Here is a 22,816-nt window from a genome sequence, read left to right as displayed (position 1 = left end):
GAGTCGCGGCTAGGCCTAACGTGTCATTAGTCGTTTTAGCGATTGTTAGAATGCTGCTACATGCACAAGATAATCGTTTGCCCGATAAGTGCGCGGCAACCTTGCAAGTCCGCGTGACTTTGACTTTGCCGGGAACTAGATCAAGGAATCAACCGGTGCGATCTCGGATGGATCTTTCCCTCCGACGCGCGAAACTATTCACTTTCCCTATCGAATTGCAGTATCCTAGATTCGATTACTCGATCCGGGCCGGTCTGAATACACTTTTACTATTCTGCTCGATATACGTACAGTGAATTCCTCTGCAATGTTATAGCGCAGACAGAATTTGCGCAAGTTTCATTTACGGGATGCTAAACCGACCTTAATAAATAATGCAGCAATGCAAAAATATTGCAGTCGATCTCTTTTGAATGATATTCTCTTAACAATTTGATTGTCAACCTAGCAGTCTCACGAAATTCTCAAGATCAAAGTAATTGATTGGATATAATGATAATTGAAAGGCTAACACGTGCAATACCGAACACCCTTCCAATCTTCTTGCATTTTGCAAATGCTGATCGATACACTGAACGTAATAGTGCAAAAATTAATTTTTAAATTTGGAAAAATAGTTCTGCCTCTCATTTCTAGAAGACATGACTCTCGAAGTGTTAAAGAACACTTATATTAATTTTCAATCCTGTGGAACAATAATTTCACTGTCTTAAAAAGGGGAAATTTAACGTAAGCATCAAAACTTTCCTATCTTTATTCTGCTTTAACACTTATCACTGAAGTAATATTATCAAGCATTCTATTGCAATTGATAACATTGTTATCACAATTTTTGTGTTTCAATGTACGCGCACTTACAGTACGCCATTTTTAGCTACAATAGTACAAGAAACGTTTTCTGTGCGATTTAAATTGAATGCCTATGTTTTATTATAAAGGCCATAGACTTCCAAAAATTATAAACTAATCACCGGTAGGTAATGCGTTAATTTTGACGTATTAATTTTCGTCGCGAATGCATAAAATCCACAGTCCAGCGATCACCTGCAAAGGATTAACGCCGCTCGAGACTCTCCCAGCATCCGATCTCGATATCTCCGTGAGGATCCTCTATTTTCCTCTTCTCGGATCCTGTTTACCGAAGAGCATTCCGCATCCCTTACCTCGCGTATCGCTCGCAGGATCAGCCCATAAAAGCCGCACGAACATCGACATACCCCGAAGGAGCCTGATCTCGCATCATCGGAAGCCATTGTCTCTATGTTCCTGATCCTCCTATGTGTCTCCAGTTTCGCGAGAGCGCCGCGTTGGCCTCTCCAGGCCATCATCAAAAAATAGAGCCCTGAAGAAGAAGCGGCTCGGTGGGCCCGTGGCGAGCCCGTGTCGCCGATTCTAAAGATAAATTCCGCGCCGGTGTACGTTTTCAAAGGCCCGTACGTAGGAAAATCGTGGGCGAGGGGTTTGTCGGGGGGAGCCAACCGGAGTGAGAGAGAAAAAGAGAGAAAGAGATAGAGCGAGAGGATCGCCTTCTCTCGCGAGGGCCGACGTCATCCTCGTCTTTTACGATCACGAAGAGCAGAGGAGTAGCCCCGCAAGAAAAGGTGGGAGCCCCGAGAGCCGTGTGTAGCCGTGGCTTTCAGCGGCCAGTCGAGACTTAGCCTGCGAGTCAGACGCATCCCGGACGACGAACGAACCTGAGCACTTGCCCCGTGAGTAAGCATGTGCATATCTATCTTTCTGATCCTTTTCTTCTTGGTCCCACACTTCCTCCTCGCCCGTTCTCTTCCTCGCCCATGGAACGCGCGAGCGAGTTCTTCAGGTGTGAGTGAAGGAAAGTGACGTGAGGACGTGGTTTTCGCCGTTGTGGCCACAAGAGTGAAAGATCTTCGGTCTACCGCAGCAGCATCCCGATTTCTGAGGACTTCGGGGTCTTCTAGAGGAGCCTCTTGCTGGAGAGGTCTCAGCTACTTTCGCCTCCCCAGATACCATTCTAGAGAGACGCGATAAAGATCTGTAGAGATCTTCGATCAGCATCGATCTTCAGGGACTCGATCTTCTTCAGGAGCTTCTTGCTAGAGGTGTCTAAGTAACTTTACCTTGAGAAGTAGAAATCCGTAGAGATCTTCGTTCGCCCAGGATCGATCTTCAAGGACTCGGTCTTCTAGAGGAGCTTCTTGCTAGAAGAGTCTAAGTAACACTCTAGGGATCTATAGAGATCTTCGTTCACCCGGTATCGATCTCCAGGGACTCCTCGTTAGAAGTGTCTAACATATACCTCCGCAGGTACCGTTCTAGAGAAACATTTTAGAGACCTCTAGAGATGTGTCTATTTCTAACGAGAATCGGTGTCTATTTAGCCCAGTACTATAGTATTTAGTACAGTACTGTAGGACTATTTTGCTCCCTTCTCAGGATTATCGTTCCTCGATTGCTAATTTTGAGCGTCGGGCTTGCGTAAATCCGGCAAGTGTTCAGTCGACGACTGTGACTCATGAAAAATTTCAGGCATTCCCGGCTCGAAACCGTGTGACAACATTGTCCGGACTGCGCCGATCTCCTTTCGACGCGGCCAGGAATTTCTGCGAACGACCGCGGCCGACACCATTGTCCGGATGCGAGCTGATAACCGATTCGCGAAAGAATGCACGCCGGTGCAAAAACGTTGCGCTTTCGACCATCGCGAAACAGCGACGAACAAAGCACGACGGACGCTTAATTGGAGCTCGCGATAGATACTAGAATAGATCTTATCTGGTTACAAAGTGTCATCCTATTTTTAAAATCATAGCGATGCCAGTGCAAAATCTGTTCGATCGTTCCATTTGTCTTCTGATTATTGAATTTAAAGGGATCGTTGAATGAAATTGGGATTTTCGATGCTTGATACACCGTGGAGAGCAGTTGTGAACGTTCGAGCGTGTAGAGATTTGTGGGATTCGTGGTGGAATTAATTGCGGAATTGTTGAGGAAGGGTGTAAAATCCTCTTTCAGCGTAACTAGACACCGATCCGCACGCAGAAACGAAGCTCTAACCCGAAAAGGTTCGACGGCAGAGCGACTGTTCCGCCCTCTCCTCTCTCGCGAGTAAAAATAACCCTCTCGCGCGATACGCAAGCTTTTAGGACCCGCCGGCCACGCTTATTTTTCATGTTACGCTATTTCGAACCCACGATCGAACGCTGTCGATCCTCCACGCAACACGCTCGGAATCTCGACTCCCACTTCGAGGAATAAGGGACTTTGACCTCCATTTTGGTCCGACATACTTCGACGCTCGATCAACAATTTTGTTTCTCGATTTCGGAATGTGGGAGTACTGGTGACCTCCATCGAGGACTGGTCTTTTGGAACGCTATCGATTTCGAAGGACCTTCGGAAGTTTTAGTTTCATTTCCGACTTCAATACATAGGAATACTCGTGACCTCCATTTTGGATCCATTTATCTTTAACCTCCTACGGTGTTCCATTTCCTACATTATTCAGAATTTGTAGGAGGTACTGGTGACCTGCATCTTCGACTATATTTCAGTTCTTTTAGAATGTTATTGACGATCATCATTGATTTCGAAGGATCTTCCGGGAAACTTCCGAGGATTTAGGATTGATAGTTTCGGTTTTCGGTTTGCAACAGTGGATTCAATAGTGAGATCATCGCGTCTAGGATTCCGGGTCCGTGCAATCACACTGGAAGTCCGTTTTCCTCTCCCTTACTGCTTACCCAGCATCTCTGATTACCAGCGAGCTCGGAATCGCGCACATTCGCTCACATGGATACCAATGACGCGGCTACAGGAATCTGCGCTACCTTGCAATGGCGTAGATTCAATGATCGGTGACCAACCCTCCCATAAAGTCTATGGTATCCTTCGCGAGATAGTATTACATCTGCATGATGTTCTTAGAATATTTATATCAGGAAATCATCTGAAAAAATCAATGATCCATCGTAGCATTTTAGTTACCGCCTATTAGTCTATTAACCTCAATTAATTACAATGATTAAAACCTTTAGAAATCATTGTTCAATAGTAAATAGAAAAATAAAATTTGATTGCCTTTTAAAGGAAATTAATAACAAAATGTATTATAGTAGATTTTGAAATTATCATCACGAGTTTGATTATCTGACATCAGAAGACAAGGGGTTAATAGGATTATCAACGACTGTGACACAAAAGGAAGTTTATTATTTTAAGAGAAATGATTGGAATGATTGGTTTCCGCGAATGACAACTTCTTAATTGAAAATTAATTAATACTGAAGAATTTATTAATGAAATCCTCAGTACCCAATGTGTTCCTCAGTTACTTACCTTCGACAATCAAGGATTATTAGCAAAATTAATAGAAAATTCGGAAAAATTTGAAACGGCTTCCCATCAAACGCGGAATTCCAGAGTCTCCAGTCTCTGCTTAGTTGTCCAGCGAGAATTAAATTACAGCATCTTGTTCGTTTTGCGGCGGAACCCTCGCAAAACGGGCCTGCCGTTGCTCCATGGCGAAAGTGTCCAACCAGTCCCGAATAAAACCATTTCAATCCCTGGTAGATACATTCCAAACTTCCTGAGATCAACGCTGTTATCAGGGGTGGTGCGAAATTCCCTGTTGACGAGGAGTCGACCCTCAAAATGATCAGATGCACGTTAGTGACCAACCAATCCAAATAAGACAATATTTAAATCCCCGAGTATAGATGTTCCAAATATTCTGGGACCAAGACTATCAGTAGACCGCGGATCTTAAGCATTTCTGAAAAAAATTAATAAATCCAATTTAAAACAGTACAAAAATCAAAGAACCTAAAGATCACATGTTCCATGTAACACCGTGGCAGTCGCAGGCTCGCATAACGCATACAGGCAAATATTTAATACCTAAAAATGTTTTAATAAATGAAATTCACATATTGTGCCTGGCATCTTTTACTTTTCTAAAATAAAAAGCTATCATTTACCAATAATATCGACTTATTGAACCAATTTCTTGATTTTCGCGGATCACTGAAGGACTTAATGGTGGAAATTGCACTTATTCTGTTCCCTCAAAACGGACGCAGAGATTATTTTTCTTTCGCATAGAGTTCCGCAGTCTAATTATCGGGAACGGTGCGAAATTCCTTGTCGTAAAGGGCTCGGGAAGGGCGAGCTCGAGGAATGTTTCCGCGAAGAGAATTAACCCGTTGGTCCCAGCGAAGCTCCCTGTTCTGGTTCGCGACGTTTCACCGCGGCACTGCTCAGCTCGGCGAGAGAAAGAGAGAGAGAGAGAGAGAGAGAGAGAGAGAGAGAGAGAGAGAGAGAGAGAAAAGAGAGAGGAACGAGCGCATAAAATGCGAACGGTGCCGGCGGAGGATCCTCTCGATCCGAGCCGGTGTTCGTCCTGGAGGATCGCATACCTGAGCGGCTGACGTCACTTTCGCGAGGAAGAAGAAGAAGAAGATGAAGAAGAGGAAGAAGGAGGAGGACGAAAGCTCGCGGAGCCCCGAAGAAAGATGTTTGATTTCATATGTACATATACACACGGACACGGTACAGAGGCCCGGGCCTTCTTGAGCAAGAACCTGCCTCTATAAATAGGATATCCGGTCGTTCGCTAATTATACTTCGATGCACGCTGTCCGCGGTTGCCTCGCAAGCGAACGGCAAAGCGAATCTCGGCCGGTCCCAGAATTTCCACGGCAATTATCCCGCCGCCGCGGAAAGTAGACAGCGAGACAGGGAAAATAGGAACTAAAGCGAGCAATTAAGACGAGTCGCCGTTAATTGCGAGGCCGCGATATTGTCTCACGGTCGTTGAAATCACCGGGCGTTGAACGATGAACGCCGCCGAGGTGAGATTCCCTCTTGGGAATCGATCCTCCGGGCGATGATTAAAAAGCACCATTTTTTCTGTAGACTGGCGCATGGGAAGCTAACGGAACGATCTTTCGATGATTTTTCCAGATATCCCCCTTTTTCTCTCGTGAACGAGTAGCGAAACAACACCGCCAACATGGACGCGATCAAGAAGAAGATGCAGGGAATGAAGCTGGAGAAGGACAACGCGATGGACCGCGCGTTGCTCTGCGAACAGCAGGCTCGTGACGCGAATGCCAGGGCCGAAAAGGTAAACTGCAGGCAAAAATTGATGCATCTCTTTCAGCTTCTTCGCTTAAAAATTACTTAACTTTATGTCCGATCGATTAAGAATTTGACAAAGTTTAGGACGCGTTGTAAGTTGATGTATCGTTCAGACTCTTTGCTAAAAAATTACTAAAGTTTTCGGCTTGATCCGTTAAGAAACGAATATATTGATGTACCATTTAGTTTCGTTGCTAAAAAATTCCTGAAGGCTACACCTAATCGGTTGGTAAGTGTAGGATGCTGTGGTATAAATAAAAAAAGAGTAATTTGATATATACCGTAGTTCCAAAATTGCCTGTTTACATTCCTACCAGACGAAAATAGCGATGAAATAATCGCACCGTAATAAAAATGCAATATAGGTTTGGCAGTCGTTCAAGAATTTTAATTATAGATCTGGAACTTTCGCATTCTCTGCTTTGCTACATTATTCACCGTGTTATAATTTTACATGTTACCTGTTGAGATGGTTACGTTGAACTGTGATACACAATTAAGTGACGGGGAGATTGATTTGAGCGTTTGTTGTTGTTGAAAAGGCTGAGGAAGAGGCGCGTGCTCTGCAAAAGAAGATCCAGACCATTGAAAATGAACTTGACCAGACCCAGGAAGCCCTCATGCAGGTCAATGCTAAACTGGAGGAGAAGGACAAGGCTCTGCAGAACGTGAGTACAAAAACAATTCATAAAAAATCGACTGCGATCAACAGTCGGTAATTATTATTACATATATTGCAGAAGTCTATGCATTTATCGAGTATACTGATGCATAAAGACTGTAAAATGAACATTTTCATTGAACGTTACTTCAAAAAGAAAATATACTTTCCAAATATCATTTTTATGAATCAGTGTATGAAATTGTAAGTGAATATACACTTGCAGTCTATTTGTGATAAACAAATTCAAATAAAAAATTTTAGATTGCTCTTATAAATGTCTCCCAGAAATCTAAAATTTCAGTGTAAAACTTAAAGACTTTAGAAAACAAGTTTATTATTTCAAGAATTGTAATAAATGTAACACGAACGGGAGACTCTTTTAGGGTAGAGCTTTTTTACTATTAGCCTGTGGATGTTGGTCAAATAAACAATTACTTTCTGCAGGAAGCACTGTAATCCTCCATAACACCATGATAACTTTCAAGTCAGACGGTCAATGTTTATTCTATGTTTTAAGCCTTTCACAGCAACCAAGAAATATGTCTCTTACGACTTGAAATTTCTCTAAGATGAATACCATTACACACTTCTTTAGAAAAGCTCTTTGAAAAATGGATTATACAAACTTAACATACTCTTTGTGAAAAAATCTTTAAAAATTGATTGTAGACATCTAAAGAACTACCCCGTAAAATGCGATTAGGAAATTCTGTCGAAAAAACACAATTCACAGTGTCCACATACACTGGTATATCGTTTAAATTGATTTCTAATTGCATTATACCAAAACATTCTATACTTGCAGAAATCGATCTTTAGAATATGTGAAACCAGTATACTATCATTAAAAAATTACTGAGAAAGACTATGTACACGCGCAAACGTACATGTTATTTCTGCAATTTTCTAACGGCACAACGCGTTGTCCTACAATACGGTGTCTTATTTCAAATTCGAATGCGTCAAGCGCGGGAACCCGTCCAGTTACCCGTGACGCGTCGTTACCGACGACGCAGTGACGTGTTCCGATTGGTAGATGTCGCTCGGGTAGTGCGCAGCCGCGGCGCGCCGAAAGATTTCAGATTCGCGGGCGAAGTGGAGATGTCCAGTCGAGCGTTAGTACGCGTGGCCACCGTTTCGTGTGGCGCTCGCGGAAGGTTTTCGGCTGGTTGTGTTGGCGGCGCGGGTGGAGGGGGTAACCTGGTTCCACGGATAGAGCCAGTCGAGAAAGAGAGAGAGAGAGAGAGAAACAGAGCGATAGAAAGGAGGATAGAAATCAGAGCAGGACGGTGCAGAGAGCGGAGACCAACGTGTCTCCTCTCGTGCATGCGTTCGTCCGTGCGGCACACGGTGTGTGTGCGCGTGTCACACTGAGCGAAAGCGTGAGCGTAAGAGAGAAAGGGAGGGGGGTGACAGCAACAAGAGAGAGATAGATAGAGATAGCGTGGCGGTGGGAGGGAGAGGGAGGCCCGAACAGAGATAGAAGGACGTATGCGTGGCGCGGTGAGAAACGTGTTACGAACAGTGACAGACAAGATGGCGGTGAGCCTTGTGCGGTGGTAGTAACAGTGGTGCGTGTGACACGTTGAGAGCAAAAGAATAACACGACAGCACGGTGCAAGGAAAGGGGTTGGAAAAGGGTTGGCAGCTGGATAACGTGGTATGGAGCCAGCTCTTGCGTCGACCACGAGACGTCGCGGTCATCAGCATCATCCGCGACACGCTACGCGCCGACGTCTCGACGCCTCCAGCAGAGGACCCGCGCAGTGTGGCCCTGCTGGCACAGTTACAAACACAGCGACCGGTGTCGAGGAGACATCCTCCGCATCGGCACCGGCCAGGCTCGACGAGAAGAGCTGTGTCACCGAGAACAAAGATTGCAGCACCCCGGTGACACGAGCGGCGACCGTCGGCGCGAGGTGGCACCGAAACCCGGCCACGGTACCAACGATCACCAAAGAGATTACATCGTCACCGAAGGACAACACAACGACGACGACGGACATCCGACAGAGGCTCGCGCAGTGTAGCCCGGATGTCCAGGACGAACGACGCGAACCTCCTCCACCTCCTCCTCCTCCTCCTGCCAACCGGTCCTCCCAGCGCAAGAAACAGGACGAACAGAACTACGACATCTTGGAGGCATACTTGGATGCGTCCTCCCGTGCGAGACCACATGGCAAAGACACGTCCGACGACGAGGTTCTCGAGCAAAGAAGCAAAGAGACATCGCCGGAGCCTGAGCACGCGGTCGCGAGGGCTCGCGGCGACGGGAACTCCGATGACGACGAGGATCCCGAGCTGGTCGAGCTGGCCAAGCTGAGATGTCCCAGCGAGAGGGCCGAGGTCCAAGCTGAGAAGGAAGCGAGAAGGCGAAAGAGATGCGCCGATTATCCTGGACTCGCGTTCGGCTCCTCCATATTCTCCAGCGAAACGATGATTAAGTTCCGGCTGATTAAGAACGAACTGCAGAACACTATGGGCAACCAGCTGAAACGGGTCAGTATCGCATGATGCGGCCGGTATGTAGACGCGTGGGAAGGTCACCGCGTGACGTGACCTTGACGAACCGGTGACGTCGGGTAGCTAGGGGTCATTCGGCGATTGATAATGGGCCGAGTCATCGGTTAAAGTCCTGCTTTCTCTCTCTCTCTCTCTCTCTCTCTCTCTCTCTCTCTCTCTCTCACTCTCGATCTATCTCTTTTTCTTTCTCTTCTCCGTCGACATTCGTTTTGCGCATAGGCATCTCGTCATTATTTGTCCGCTGTCTGTCATTTCGAGCATAGCTTATCTACATGCAGAGGCAGCGGATCAAAATGCGAGTGGCTAGGTGAGGTGATCCAGCGGTTAGCCGCCGTGACGTTACGCGGTCCATTAAATCGAGAGCCGTGTTCGAGCTGGTAATTAATACCGTTGTTGTTACTGCATATCACTCGCTTTAAATGAGTTCTCGTAGACCAGAAAAATCGACGGCCTCGAGACTGATTAGAGAAAGGCCGATCCTCGCAGCTGTCGACGACTGAAAATCGAAATCGCTTGGTTTCATGAATAATGCGCCGCGACCGTCGTGATGTCCTGCAATAATAATTAAGAGGCCATTAGGAGCGGTCCGAGCGCCAATGGACTTCTCGTCGGTCTTAACGACGCACGAACGCCCGACAAAGAACACTTATTGTTAGGGTTAGTGAACGGGGACAATGGGTTAAGCGTGATTCTCGCGCCCGGTACGATATAAACGACATTCTTATGTGTATAGCCGGCCAGACGATCTATGGATCGAGTATCCCTCTGATTATTAACGAGCCCGTGTCGACGTGCCGAGGCAACGTGTTTTCACTGGTTCATTTTTGGAACGCAGCCACACCTTTCGCTAAACATGACGTGACTCCGGTGCAACGATACCAAACTTGGCGGTATTATCAGTTCTCCGAAGCGGCACGGTTCGATACGAAAGCAAACGCAATCTCAAGATAGCGACAATTTCATAGATAGACTAGTACAACTTACGAAGAGTTTATAAATATCGCGAAAATAATTTGTACCAGAGAATAAAACTCTCTCGAGGGGACTGCTCGGTAGGTCTAGAACTGGTTGCTAGCCTGCGGTGTTTCCACGGGATAGGATTCTTGGTGGTCGTTAAAATGCAGTTTCGTGAGGAGAGGGGATGTGGAAGGATCTTGTGTAGATCGTTCCGGGTGCAAGGCTTTCTTTTGGCTCGGAACTGTTTGAAATACTGATGTAAACCAAACACGCGAGCGGCCGTCAACATTCTAAAAATACATGGCGACCCTGCACACGGATCCAGCAGACTTTTATTCGGCGCTCCGAAGAGGGCATTGCGTAAGCAACGCTCCGGAACCCGCGCTCCCACAAATCCGGCTCGTTAGCAGCGTTTAAACCGACGGCGACGTGTTACGGTATAGTGAAACGTCGTTGCAAAACGTCCGTTCCGTATTGGTCGCGAATTTAGAACGTGTTCCGTATAGCACGTCGATCGACGACCTTTGGAACGCCGGTCGAGTTTTCTTGGATCTTATCTGCGACGTTTATGCGTCGCATTCCGCGATTTCGCGCGATCATGCTGCCATCTGTGCAGCATTGTTCACTCCTTTGCGAATTGCAGGAATTCCTCTGCAAAATTCAATCTGAATCCAACTGATTGCCCCCGATTCGACTCGGTGGTTACTTTTGACATTCGAATTCGGAGTTGGATCGCGGAATGCTAGATGTCGCTACTGTGGCGAGAATTGCTCGAAGATCTAGTGCGCACAATCTAGGCGAACCAAGTCTTGAATCATTTGAAAACATAGTGAGGGATCTAAGTTTTTGTACAACTACGAGATGGATAGAAAGACTACATTTCAATTAATATTTGGTGTATTATAATCGTGCGTTATTCAAATGAAAGGCGTTTATAAATTAAATAAAATTTGAGTTTGGCAATAAAATTGAAACCTTGTCCTTGAGTAATGATCACTATGAAATATTTGAATTGTGTTTCTATATGGATTTATTAAGGCAATCAATTGTGTACGTTATTCTACTTTACACATTCGAAAGTGGTAATCGATATAGGATATATAGTTATTTTTAACGTTTCTCCAGTACAAATTCTTCCACTCTTCACTATATGATTTAAATTAACAATTTATCATTTCAAGCTCCATCCAGATTTAAATATTCAGCGCTGACGTCATGATTTCATTCAGCCTTACCACTTATCAACAGAATAAAACGGTCGTGTCACTTTTAATTTCCGTTTACACGGCGCAGTCGTAGATGGCGCGTGCATATGTGTTTTGTACCGTTACAATCTGCGCTAGAAACCGGTCCAATGATTACAGAACAACACTTTGATCATCGTTAGCGAACATCGAACATCAAAACAGACGACGCATGCTTGAAAGTAAACGTCAGATTTGTCCCCGTTTTCATCCAGTTCAATACAAAGCCCGCAGTTTGGAACTATCGGCAGTTGAAACATGAACGAGATATAGGAATAGTCTAATCACCATATGGAGTGTATGTCACACAGAGTGACATAAGTCGCGTGGTTCTATTTTTGGAGTAGTCCCGTTCGAAATTCTAAACATCAGTTTGTTATCGTTAGCAGCCAAAGTACAATGTAAATGTACTTTATCTGAATTTACATAATTTTCTTTTGTTGCGATTACCGGCGATGACAAATACGAACATTGATGAAGGTAATTGGGATGGGAGATCGCTTGGGATTAAACTTTTCCCAATTGAGAATGAGGTACATCTCAATTAAACTGAAATGTTTGAAGATATGAGTTATGTTTTGCCTTGTAATTGCAAAAACAAGCAGAGATAATGTCTGCGATATGGTTGCTCTGTTGACAATATGCCGATGATAAGGAACCGTTCTTATTTTTATTAAAACGGGATTTCTACATTGCCGTGTATTTTAACATTTTGTGAACAATATAAATACGCGAAGATCTATAATTTAACTAGGGTAATTATTCCAGCAGTCAGCCATCTTAAGCGTTATTATTATTAATATATTATTTCCCAACTCCTTTATACGAGGACATGAAGAAGGTATACATTGAATACACTGACCACAGCGCTCATTCAAACGTATAGAAGTTTGTCAGTAGATTACTTCTCTATTTCAGGAAAGCCGTCTACTGGGTGGGGGCTGAAATAAGGCCAATTACCCCATATTTTTTGATTTTAATTCCCATCGCGAAGAGCGCTGTGGTGTAAAACCAGTTCCAATCGATACGGTAGGATGTAACGCGAAAATGGTAATGGGGCAGTGCTCGTCCCGCATGGAAGATGCATCGGCTGATTGGGACGCTTCTATATTTCGCGTATAGCTGGAAGAAAGGAAGTAATCGCCATCGATATCTGAACAGGGAGACGCGGTGACCCTCGAAGCGGATGGCAAAGCAGGATGATGCATCGAAACAACGCAGGGATTGTTGTCGAGCGTCCATTCGAATGGTTGGGCGCGCTCGGGACGGGCGCGGTATTTCCGGGGCTTTGCGCGCGACGACACGTCGATCGGCGTAGCAATACTCGGCGTGCGGCGTCGCGATTCGTGACGCGGTCGCCGAAGCTTGCAAAAATGATCGTATCATCCACCCGAATCCTCCCATCGTGGACAATCGTCTAACCCATCGTACGATGATCATTCTTCCATTTAATCCATTCGAAATATTTCAAAGAATCGTGCGAAAGGGGTACAGGAACATCGATGGGGGACTATTTGGCGTCCGCCGAGCAGCGCAGCGCGCATGCGCTCGTCGGCCGGGGGCGGCCATCTTGCTTTCCAGCGAACAGCAGCCAGTGGTCGTCAGTGCACGACAGCTCGGAGGCTACGAAACTCTCTCTCTGTCGCACGGGTGCCGGTCGCCTCTCTTAACACTGAAGTACACATTATTCTCGATTCTTCGTCGCGTCGTGTAGACCGTAGTCCACCTTTGTGTCTGATCATACTCGAGTGCCGAGTCGTAGAGAAGCCGCGAGTTCCGAGGCTCGCGAGAATCGCCTTGTTTCGAGCCAGTGTCAGAGGAGGAACGCTACACGCGCCATCCGGCCAGCAGCATGTCGACCCAAATGCAGGGTAACCTTCTCGACGTGCTCAAGAAGAAGATGAGACAGACCAAGGAGGAGATGGAGAAGTACAAGGACGAGTGCGAGGAGTACCAGAAACGGCTGCAGGTGGAAGTGATGCGCCGCGAGGAAGTGAGTGAGAGAAACCGCTTCTCAGCGAACCACCTTTTCGCCATTCCCCCCCACCCCCTCACCCCGCGCACACCGTCTAGTCCATGTCCTCGTATCTACCTTGTGTACCCCGGGTATCTCGACGGTTCCGATTACTCCCGATCGTCCCCTCCGGTGTCGGTTAATTCGCGAGAGAATTCCGCGCGGATCCGCGACGACACCTTCATGGAAACGTGAACCAAGCTGGGACTCGGACGCTGCGCGCAGACATACAGGGTGTTCGACTTCGCATGGCATTCGACGGGCTCGGACAATGCGAAAATGCACTGTGATCAGATTGCAATCCGACTCCGTTTTCGAGATAGCATCTTCTCTTGGCAACGGTGGTTGTAGCGTTGAACCCTGTTCTAAAGGATGAGACAATGCGAAAATGAACGGTGGTAAAATTGCGAGCCGACTCCGTTTTTGAGATGGCATCTTCGTAAAGGTGGTTGTAACGTTGAGTCGTATCACAGAGGTGACTATAGTTGGGTTATTGACTTGTAGGGTAAACGTGTCTTATCTCGACCTCTACCCGGTAGTCGACCTTTCTGAAAATAAGTTGCTTGAAAATAGGAGATGTCTGCTAATTAATTTCTATAAATTCGTGCGAGTAGAATAGTTAGCTAATTTCTCACTTTCAATGTAGACACTTCGTGCCTTCGTATACAAAATTTAAAAAATAATGCTTAAGATAGCTGGCTGCTGGAATTAACCTAGACTGTTTTTCAGATTTGGAGAGTTCCGTCTAATATGTGACTCAAAATCCGTTTTAAAAGACCGTCTGTGCACATTTATGTGAATGTACAGGAAAAATAAACAAAAACATGTTTGGAATGTCTGTACACCTACTGTCACAAAAAATACATACACACAGTCGTTTCAAGCAATCTTTTATCACGTTGTTGATAATAACGTTCATAATAGCTGTCCACCTTACTCCTGCATTTTATATTCGACGAAACAGGTGTGCGGTGGACATCTATTATGACTGTGGGTGTTCTTAAAGATCTCTCTCGAAAACAGAGTACAACAGCTCTGCTTGTTGTCAGAATTTAATTGTCCTGGCGTGTATCGATCTACAATTTCTCGCGTATGAAATCGGAAAGTTGGTGGGTGCTATGCTAGAGCTTACGGACAGATGTGCACAGAATTGTCTCGGGACGAAAGGGTTAGCAAGTAAAGTCCGTGAACAGCCCCGCGCCGGTCAGCTTTCTATCTCTGTCGCACTCATAACGTCATTGATGTGACTGGTATCGAAGAGATTTCGAATCACCGATGACTCAAACGCGGATCCGAAACCGCAATTTCCTGAGTTTTCAGTTGTCTTTGCGTCATCGGCGCCTTTTGAATATTTATTGCGTTTCGAGTGGTCTCGTGCGGCAGGTGGCTATAGTAAGATTTAGGAGCCCGAGGATTAGGAAAAAATTGTAGGGTCAGCGAAAGGAAAGTTACAGCAGAAGGTAGCCAGGAGCAGTGCATTGTCGTAGGACCCGAGGACTATGAAACAATTGTAGGGTCGGCGAAAGGAGAGTTAGAGAGGAAGAAAAAGGTATCCAGGACAGTTCAGCCGACGTTGAATGCGAATGGTAGGGGGTGAAGGGACTGATACAAGGTTGCTCGGGGCCTGAGAGTATAGTGACGCGGCCCTGACGATGTCTAAACACCCGGTGCTCTCTCGGTATTCGGTTCGAACTCTCTGTTCGTCGCATGACGCGAATCCTGCCGGTTTCACGACGGATTGATTCGTCTCACGGTCAATTTCATCGTGCACACGCACCGTGTACGCACCGCGGCGTGCCGCTACAACGGAAGTACGGTGCTCAACCTCAAAGGACACTCGGTCGAGAAAAGTATCGATCCCCGGCGATGGCCGATGCGTCAGTTTATTCACCCGGGAACCCGGTGATTTTCCGATACGACCGCGATCGCCGGCCAATCGAAACAATCCGAGACGGTTCGCCTCGAGACGTGCCGCTGGGAGCGCCATTATATCGGGAAACGGAGGAATTTTTACACAACGAGTGGCAACAAGAAACATAATCTTGCTTCGGCAATCGACAACAGAATAGACAATACTGAACCGAAACACAAGTTTCTTTTCTTTGTTAACACTGATGTGGGTACACCGGGTACCCAGGTACCCGATTTCGAGGTCGTTTTAAAACTTCTTTAAGGTTTTTATTGACCAATAACAAGATTATTATGACATTATTATTTATGGCAGAAATAAGTAGATGCTGTTTAAAGCAGTGGGCATACTAAAAAGATTTAACGCTAAACATACCACGGCCAAATAACCGGTTCATATTTTGTAATTATTGCTGTGTTGTCATTTTCATAAAGCAACATTTATCAGGTACTTTTAATGTTTGGTAGGTTAGTGTTGAGGACATCAGCGTCGTAGTTTCAGCTCAGTAAGATAATTAAAAGAAGAAAGAAATTTGTATTGTGCCTAGCAACCAATGAGAATATTTTCTATTTTGCATACAGATCCGCAATCTACTTATTGTAGTTGTGGAACGAAGAATGTTAGACTAATGAGGAGGAACGTGAAAGATGGTTGAAGGAATTGAGCTTGATAGAACGAGTTATCTCGTCCTACCCCAGTTAAAGGGTTCGTGGGGATTAGGGGTTGATGGAATCAGTATAAATGAACTTCCCCACAGATCACATTGTGTTTTAATTGTGCTATTATTCCTAGGAACCAAGGAATCTTAAACTAACAAATGAGAGCGCGGAAAATACTAGAGAAATTGACAAACCGGGGACCAAAGAATTTTCAACTAACAAATGGGATCGCGAGAAATACTCGAAGAATTAAGATCGATGGGACGAATTAACTCGCGGTAACCCAATTTTCACGTTTATGGGACCTGAGGATGGTTGGAATAAGTGAACATGGAATTTCTAGGGACACTGGGTCTTTGGTCAGAAGAACAACAGGATGTGATCTTTTTCATAGCGATGGAAACGAGCAGAGCCGGCGTCCACACGGCTTTAGAATCGATCGTGAGTGTCAGGCACGTCGTCAGCCTGGGTTGTGGCTCTGGAAAGAAGAGGGGTGGGGAGGGGGGTTGTGGTAGGGACACCACCGACTCGACTCGCACTCGAGACATTCTTGATACAACGAGGAGACTCGCTTGAAAACTTAGCTCTCGGTATATTCCCTACCGTCTGCCAACAATCCGTGCACCTGAAAATATTCGAACTGTAATTTGGGGTGTTGATCGGTCTGCGCAATGCGCCGAGCGGGTCCCATTTCTCCCCCGTGTTTCTACGCGATCCTTTCGAAGCGGAGCTGGTCGATTTCTGCACGCGAACGAAGCCCTTGCTGCGGGGCAAAATAGAAAAAGTATCGACTTGATTGGGGTTGCAACCCCCTGGGGAACCTGAGTCACTAGGAGCAGCTAACTCTAATCTGACTGGGCACAAATGAGCTCATTTGGCAAGTTGATTAACCTCACGAACTGAAAAGTAGGGATGACTGATGGAACAGTGTGTATACCTTCTCAAAAGTTCTCTAACAATTTTTTGCGTTCTGCGGTGTTAACCCTAGTCGTTAAGAAAATTGATCTCAGATGGTTAGACTGCAGATTTTTATGCAAAATAAAAATTCATTAACCGACAACACATAGAAACCAAACGGGAATTTATTACTTGAGTAGTTCACAAAGAATTAACAAAGGACTGTATTAGCATTGTCTAGGAATTTTTTTCTTCCGAAGTTTGACCCAGTACTCAGTTCTGTTTAAACAATAATTAAGCGACATGTATTGGCACTTTCGAACGTTGAGTCAGTCGAATTCAGGGTAAACGTTTGCAAAGAGCACACAGCAGCGAGGCGGGCATTGAATATCCGTGGTCTGAGCGTCCATTTAACGGATTCGCACTATAATCTTGCTATTTTTGCTCCTTTTTTGCTCGAACAGTGCGGAACGCGCTGCTCGGTAACCATGTTGTAAGAGATGTTCGAGTTCTTGAAGCACCTAGGCCTCGAGTAAAATTCGTTTTACAAAACCAGCTTCAACGCCCATTTATTTAAACAATTCTACAATCCAATAATCAACGGTGACCCCAAAGAATTACTTACTCCACTTAATAAATACATTAAATATATCGGAACGTATTTAGTAAACTCTGTTCGAAATTTTCATCCGAAGTCTGACTCGATATCACAGCGCGAGGGGCCAACAAAGATTATGAATAAGTTATCGAGCGCCTGTCTACATTTGCATTACCGATTCGTGTAATTACCAGAGCAACGCACAGAGGGAGCAACAATTCCCCTAATGAAAGATGTAAACCTAAGGGCCTGCCTCCATTTGAGAACAAAACTGTCGCGAGTTACTCTCGAGAGTCATATTCGTCAGTGTACACGCTATTGCGAGTGCTATTCCTTTCGTGCAACTCACCGGTACCATTCTCAATAGCGTGTACACTGTACACTGACGAATTTGACTCTCGAGAGTAACTCGCGATAGTTTTACTCTCAAATGGACACGCACCCTAACATCGTTCCCTCTCGTCGTGCTCGAGTACTCAACGTAAACAATCTCGTCCTCGCGTTTAGGTTCCGTCGTAAACGCACGAACGCATTATAAAGCAGATTCCCATAATGCCGGATACGTGAATATTCAACGTCTGAATATATTCGAGTAAACCCGGCCTCTGTACTCCCGACTGCGAGTGCATACTCGAATAACTCAACCGGTTGATTCACCAAGAAGAAGAAGAAGAAGAACTCGTTGAAATTCTATGGCCGAACATCGGCTTGGTAGAAATTCGAGTAGGATGACGATGCGGCGACGGTACGTGCTCGCGTATCCGAAACCGTTGTTTCCTTTTTGTATAGCTGTTACCCCCCCCCCTGTAACCTTTATTTACACCGGTGACGTACACTGTCTAATATTTAAGGTCGAAATAACATTATCCCGTGACCTTTTTCTTGTATCGAGGAAACACTACCCTGTTGGCTATTGAATTATCGATTAGAGCTGTAATTAAAGGAGACGTCTTCGTGCGAGTATCATTTTACGTGCTCGTCGTAAAAACTGTTTCAATACAAACAGATGTCTGCAATGCAGATCGTTTTGATTTCGTTTCGTGTAGGGTAAGGGACACAGTTACTGCGAGGGTGTCAATTACTGTGCCTATATTAATTATACTTACTTTTGAACCATAATGAATATTAAAAAAAGACATATATAACATATATATTAACTGATTTTAATATACAAAATGTAACATCTGTGTTTTAATATTCATCATGCTGTGAAAGTAAGTATAATTAATATAGGCACAGTAATTGGGTTCCTTACCCTAATTCAGGGCTGTTTAAATGCTATGTTCATGGATCAATTGCAGGAAATAGAATCCTAAGTTTTTTTCTTCTTCAGTGATCTTAATGGATTGAATGTAAGTTATTAACATCTTTAAATTCTGTTAAAGGCTCGTGTCTTTTGATTCTTAAGTCGCTTTTAAACAAGTTCGCTACTCAAAGCCCAAGCTTCTTGATAAATTTTTCTACTCTCCGACAATATCCTTTTACCAAACAATTAATTCTATTTATCGAACCATTTCTGTCGCAGCTCTAATGTTTTTTCCATTCTAAACACCTTCATCAACACCCCCAAGTATTCGTCTTTCTAAATGCGTTCCTGTTCTCGATTTTTGATGGTTCCAAAGGATCCGATCATCTCGCAGAAAATGCTTACAATTACCGAGGCAAGAGTAGACCCATTACGTCCGATTACACCATACAGATTAACCTTGGATACGTTCCAAAAAAAAAAAAAAAAAATGTCAACGTGTCCCGGTGACAGCGCGCAGTTTATGGCAAGAACGGCTGGTCCTAAAAGGCCAGCGGGTTCAAGCTCGCTGAAGCTTCACTAACTAGCTTTTGTCATCGAGCAGTGAAGTGCACTGCCGAGGCGGACTCCTTTTTCGTTTCCTTTCGCCTAACTCGATAACTGGCCGACACGCGCCTCGGTATAGCGTTTATTGTCTCACCGGGGAACTACTCAGCTTAGCCCCTTGCGATATTGACGTCGTCTTCTGGGATAACGGGGTACCACACCCTGCTTGTTACCATGCGCGAAACCTTTTCGGCATGGACTCATGAGCACGTTAGGGGAAAACTGCAGCCACGTATCTCCATCCATTTATTATAATTTTTCCCTTTGAAATTAAGAAACTTCCCCTTGAAGTTCGAAATTGAGCAGTTGTTTCGTCGAATGAAATCATCGGTTATAATTACTCCTGCCGAATGCAATAGGAAATTATTTTCAACGTGATTGGCGCACTGCGAATCGCATTGTGCTTCGGAATCGAGAGACTTCGGTGCAGGGATGATTTTTCTTTTTTGCCGCCACTGCACGTCAAAATCAGATGGTGGACAGGTGGTTCGCGCACCCTTTGTCAAACGAGGCTCTTTATGTCTTCGGGTATCGCGGACGTGAAGCGTCTGGTTCATTGATTCCCCCGGCGTCGACGGATTTAGCTTGAATCGTGAAAGTGACGTTACGTACGAGCCTCGACGAATGCACGTGGCGGCTTTATTGACCGGTTTACATAATCCAGCGTCGATTGACTCCGTCCCGTCAGCGAATTTATTAATAAACAAACAAACATCGCGACGTGGTCGTGTTAAGCCGATTAGACTCGTTGATCTAAGGTAATTGACCAATGTGCGTAGCTTCTGTGCCAGATATCTACGATCTTTTGCAGTCAAAGGATTAATTCAGTCATTAGCGGACATTTGTGATAAAAATGAATTGCTCGAATATAACACTGAAAAGGCATTAGAAGATTTTCAGAATATTCTTCTATTATTTCCGACCACTTGAGATGATTAGAAGAGAAGATACGATTGAAAATAGATATTCAGTTTCTTACAATAGCCGTGGACAATTTTTATTGTGGATTATTTATTATTCTTACTTGAAGTACATAGGGTGTCCCAAAAATGTTGTGTTTGTTATTAATGTTATTTGAAGTAATTTATTCCTTTGCGAAAATGTTCTCCACGGTTTATTAAGGAATTCTCAATAAAAAAAAGGATCAATTAGAGTTCGGCTACAGCGGACAGATCCCACTAAACGTGACGTTGGCATTGGCCGAGCCAGCTGACTGGCCCGTGATTTTCATTAATAATTCCGCCGCGGAGAATATTTTTGCAAAGGAAGAAGTTGCTTCAGTTGACATCAGTTAACTTTATTGACCAGTTGGGTCGCTGATCGAAGGAGAAGGCTTGAAAAAATATTTTTTGATCTTGAATGAACGTTGTCTAGCGACTGTCGTTGTCGAATAATTATATTTGTGATTATACGAGGCAATGGGGACAGTGTGAAGCGTATAATTTTTGTAGAATGCATTAAGTTTTCTTAGTACACGCCAGATGTCTTAATACCCGTGGGCGGGAATGCAAGGATTTAATTGCGAGTCGAATGACAATCGTATCTTTGACTCATTAACCGCGCGATTTTTGATACTTGATCGACCGCGGAGGTAGAATTCGAGGTGAAGAATGCCTGGGCGATATTCGTGCGAAAATTCAGTTCGCAGTTATAAAATTGCTGATCGGTCATTTCTAACATTTTACATGGCCAGAATAATTTTGTAAAATAGAATCATAGTATTATTTTATTAGGTCACTGCAAAAGTGCGTGTCTAATTTAGTATCAACAACAACGAATCGGGCACGATTCCAACAACGAACTTTTGCACCGACCTAATAAAATAATTTGATATTGTTTTCACCACGACTCTATCTCATACAATTGCTGCGACTGCGACGAAAACAATATTATTATTCTCTCTGAGTGAATTTAGAACCCTTACTAAAATGAAATTTTAATCTCGCATCGCCCATCTTGTTCAAAAACTTTCTGCCACCAATTAGGGTACTTATTCACAGTTTCCATTCTCGCAACATTCCATTGATGCAAAACAAACGTGTCTGTCTCAAGTTCGTATCAATTTCGTAGGGAGTAGATTAATTGACAGGAATTTCTACAAAAATTGGTGACAGCAGCCGGCGCCAAATTAGCAGAGCATAATGGAGGCGCACCGGAGGGTGATCCATGGCGGATGTTTGGCACACTTACCAACATTGCCGTAGATATAATCGTCGAGACCTGTTCGACTATGGCATCGCGCGTGGGCGTGTCAGTTTCCTTTAAAACACAAAGTCGGTGCAACGTTGACGAGTTAATTGTCCAGTTAATTAGGAATCGTTAGACAGGTTGCACCAGCGATTGAATTACTGTAATTCGATGATCGCCTAGCTTTGACTTGCCACTGATCTAATTCGAACCAGAGATATAGTATATCAGAAAATTTCACTGAAATCATCAGACAAACAAGATTCAGTACTGTTTCGATTCTTATAGCTGTAAATTAGGATGCGATTACACCTAAGAGCTACGTTTCTAACGTTATATTATTGTTATTAAACATTATGCATTTATGATCGAAATGAGTAGCTTCTAAATTCTTAGAAATTTAAAACTTTTTTATTTAAATTTACTGCCACATTATTATCAACGAAGATTATTTTGAAACGATATTGCTCTTTAATTCGTACTTCTTGCAGTGCACGCAATTTTTATTTTGCATAAAAATCTGTGGCCTAATTATTATAAATATTCCACAGGTTTTTTTCACGTTCATCGTCGTTGCTTTGAATGTTATCCAGCAGGGATTCGTTGAACTCCTTTACTCGGTCAACGAGCATTTAACGGGACCCTACTAAATACACTCCAAGTTCACAACACATTTCTAGTTTCAGTGTGGTGATGAACGATTCATTGTCTCGCATAGTTTTAGCGACTTGTTAATGTTCAAACCTCTTTGTTTCGAAAATTGCCAATCGTTTATGGAACAATCAAACACGATTGACTTGCAAAGATACTATTTTAAAAATTGAACCTGGTGATTTTGTTGGATTTGTGATTTTCCTTTGAATTTTTCGGAGGGGTTCGTTCACCGAGTTCGCGAAGCGTTTCGCCAGATATGATAATCGGAGCCGAATCGGTTCGTTGTTCGACGACTTCTGATTGACAGGGGGAAAACTAGGCGTGTCGAACGATCCGGATGCGAGGTTCGTAGTACGTGGCCGGGAAACAGTAACACGTGCATAAAAGCGCGCGTAACGCTCGGCGTACCCGCGCGATGAATTCGAATTGAACCGTTCTGTGTACACAATCGCCGCAGGTGCAGCCGGTTAACGGGGACAAGGGCCTGGAATTGCGTGTATACTCGTGGTACACGTGTAATCGAGCGTTAAGTCATTTACAT

At 44.4% G+C, this 22,816-nt stretch overlaps 1 protein-coding gene across 21 annotated transcripts in view; it reads left to right on the top strand.

Annotated features, from left to right (window-relative positions):
- Nucleotides 1-1,556: 1,556 nt before the first annotated feature.
- Nucleotides 1,557-22,816, top strand: part of Tm1 (tropomyosin 1) — a 51,267-nt gene continuing 30,007 nt past the window's right edge. For 2 of the 21 annotated variants that reach the window (XM_076802462.1, XM_076802464.1), the window contains exons 1-3: nt 1,558-1,709; nt 5,941-6,103; nt 6,660-6,785. In XM_076802462.1, coding sequence (XP_076658577.1) covers nt 5,990-6,103; nt 6,660-6,785 — 240 coding nt within the window. In that variant the 5' untranslated portion in view covers nt 1,558-1,709; nt 5,941-5,989. Of the gene's footprint in view, nt 1,714-5,940; nt 6,104-6,659; nt 6,786-7,880; nt 9,281-13,075; nt 13,499-22,816 lie in introns of those variants that run through there. The other 19 variants (XM_076802463.1, XM_076802469.1, XM_076802465.1 and 16 more) reach the window with 18 other exon arrangements.

The sequence above is a fragment of the Halictus rubicundus genome, chromosome 17 (genome assembly GCF_050948215.1).
Source record: "Halictus rubicundus isolate RS-2024b chromosome 17, iyHalRubi1_principal, whole genome shotgun sequence".
NCBI classification, from domain to species: Eukaryota; Metazoa; Arthropoda; class Insecta; order Hymenoptera; family Halictidae; genus Halictus; species Halictus rubicundus.
The sequence above is the reverse complement of the archived record's forward strand: the minus strand, read 5'-3'. Positions and strand labels throughout refer to the sequence as shown.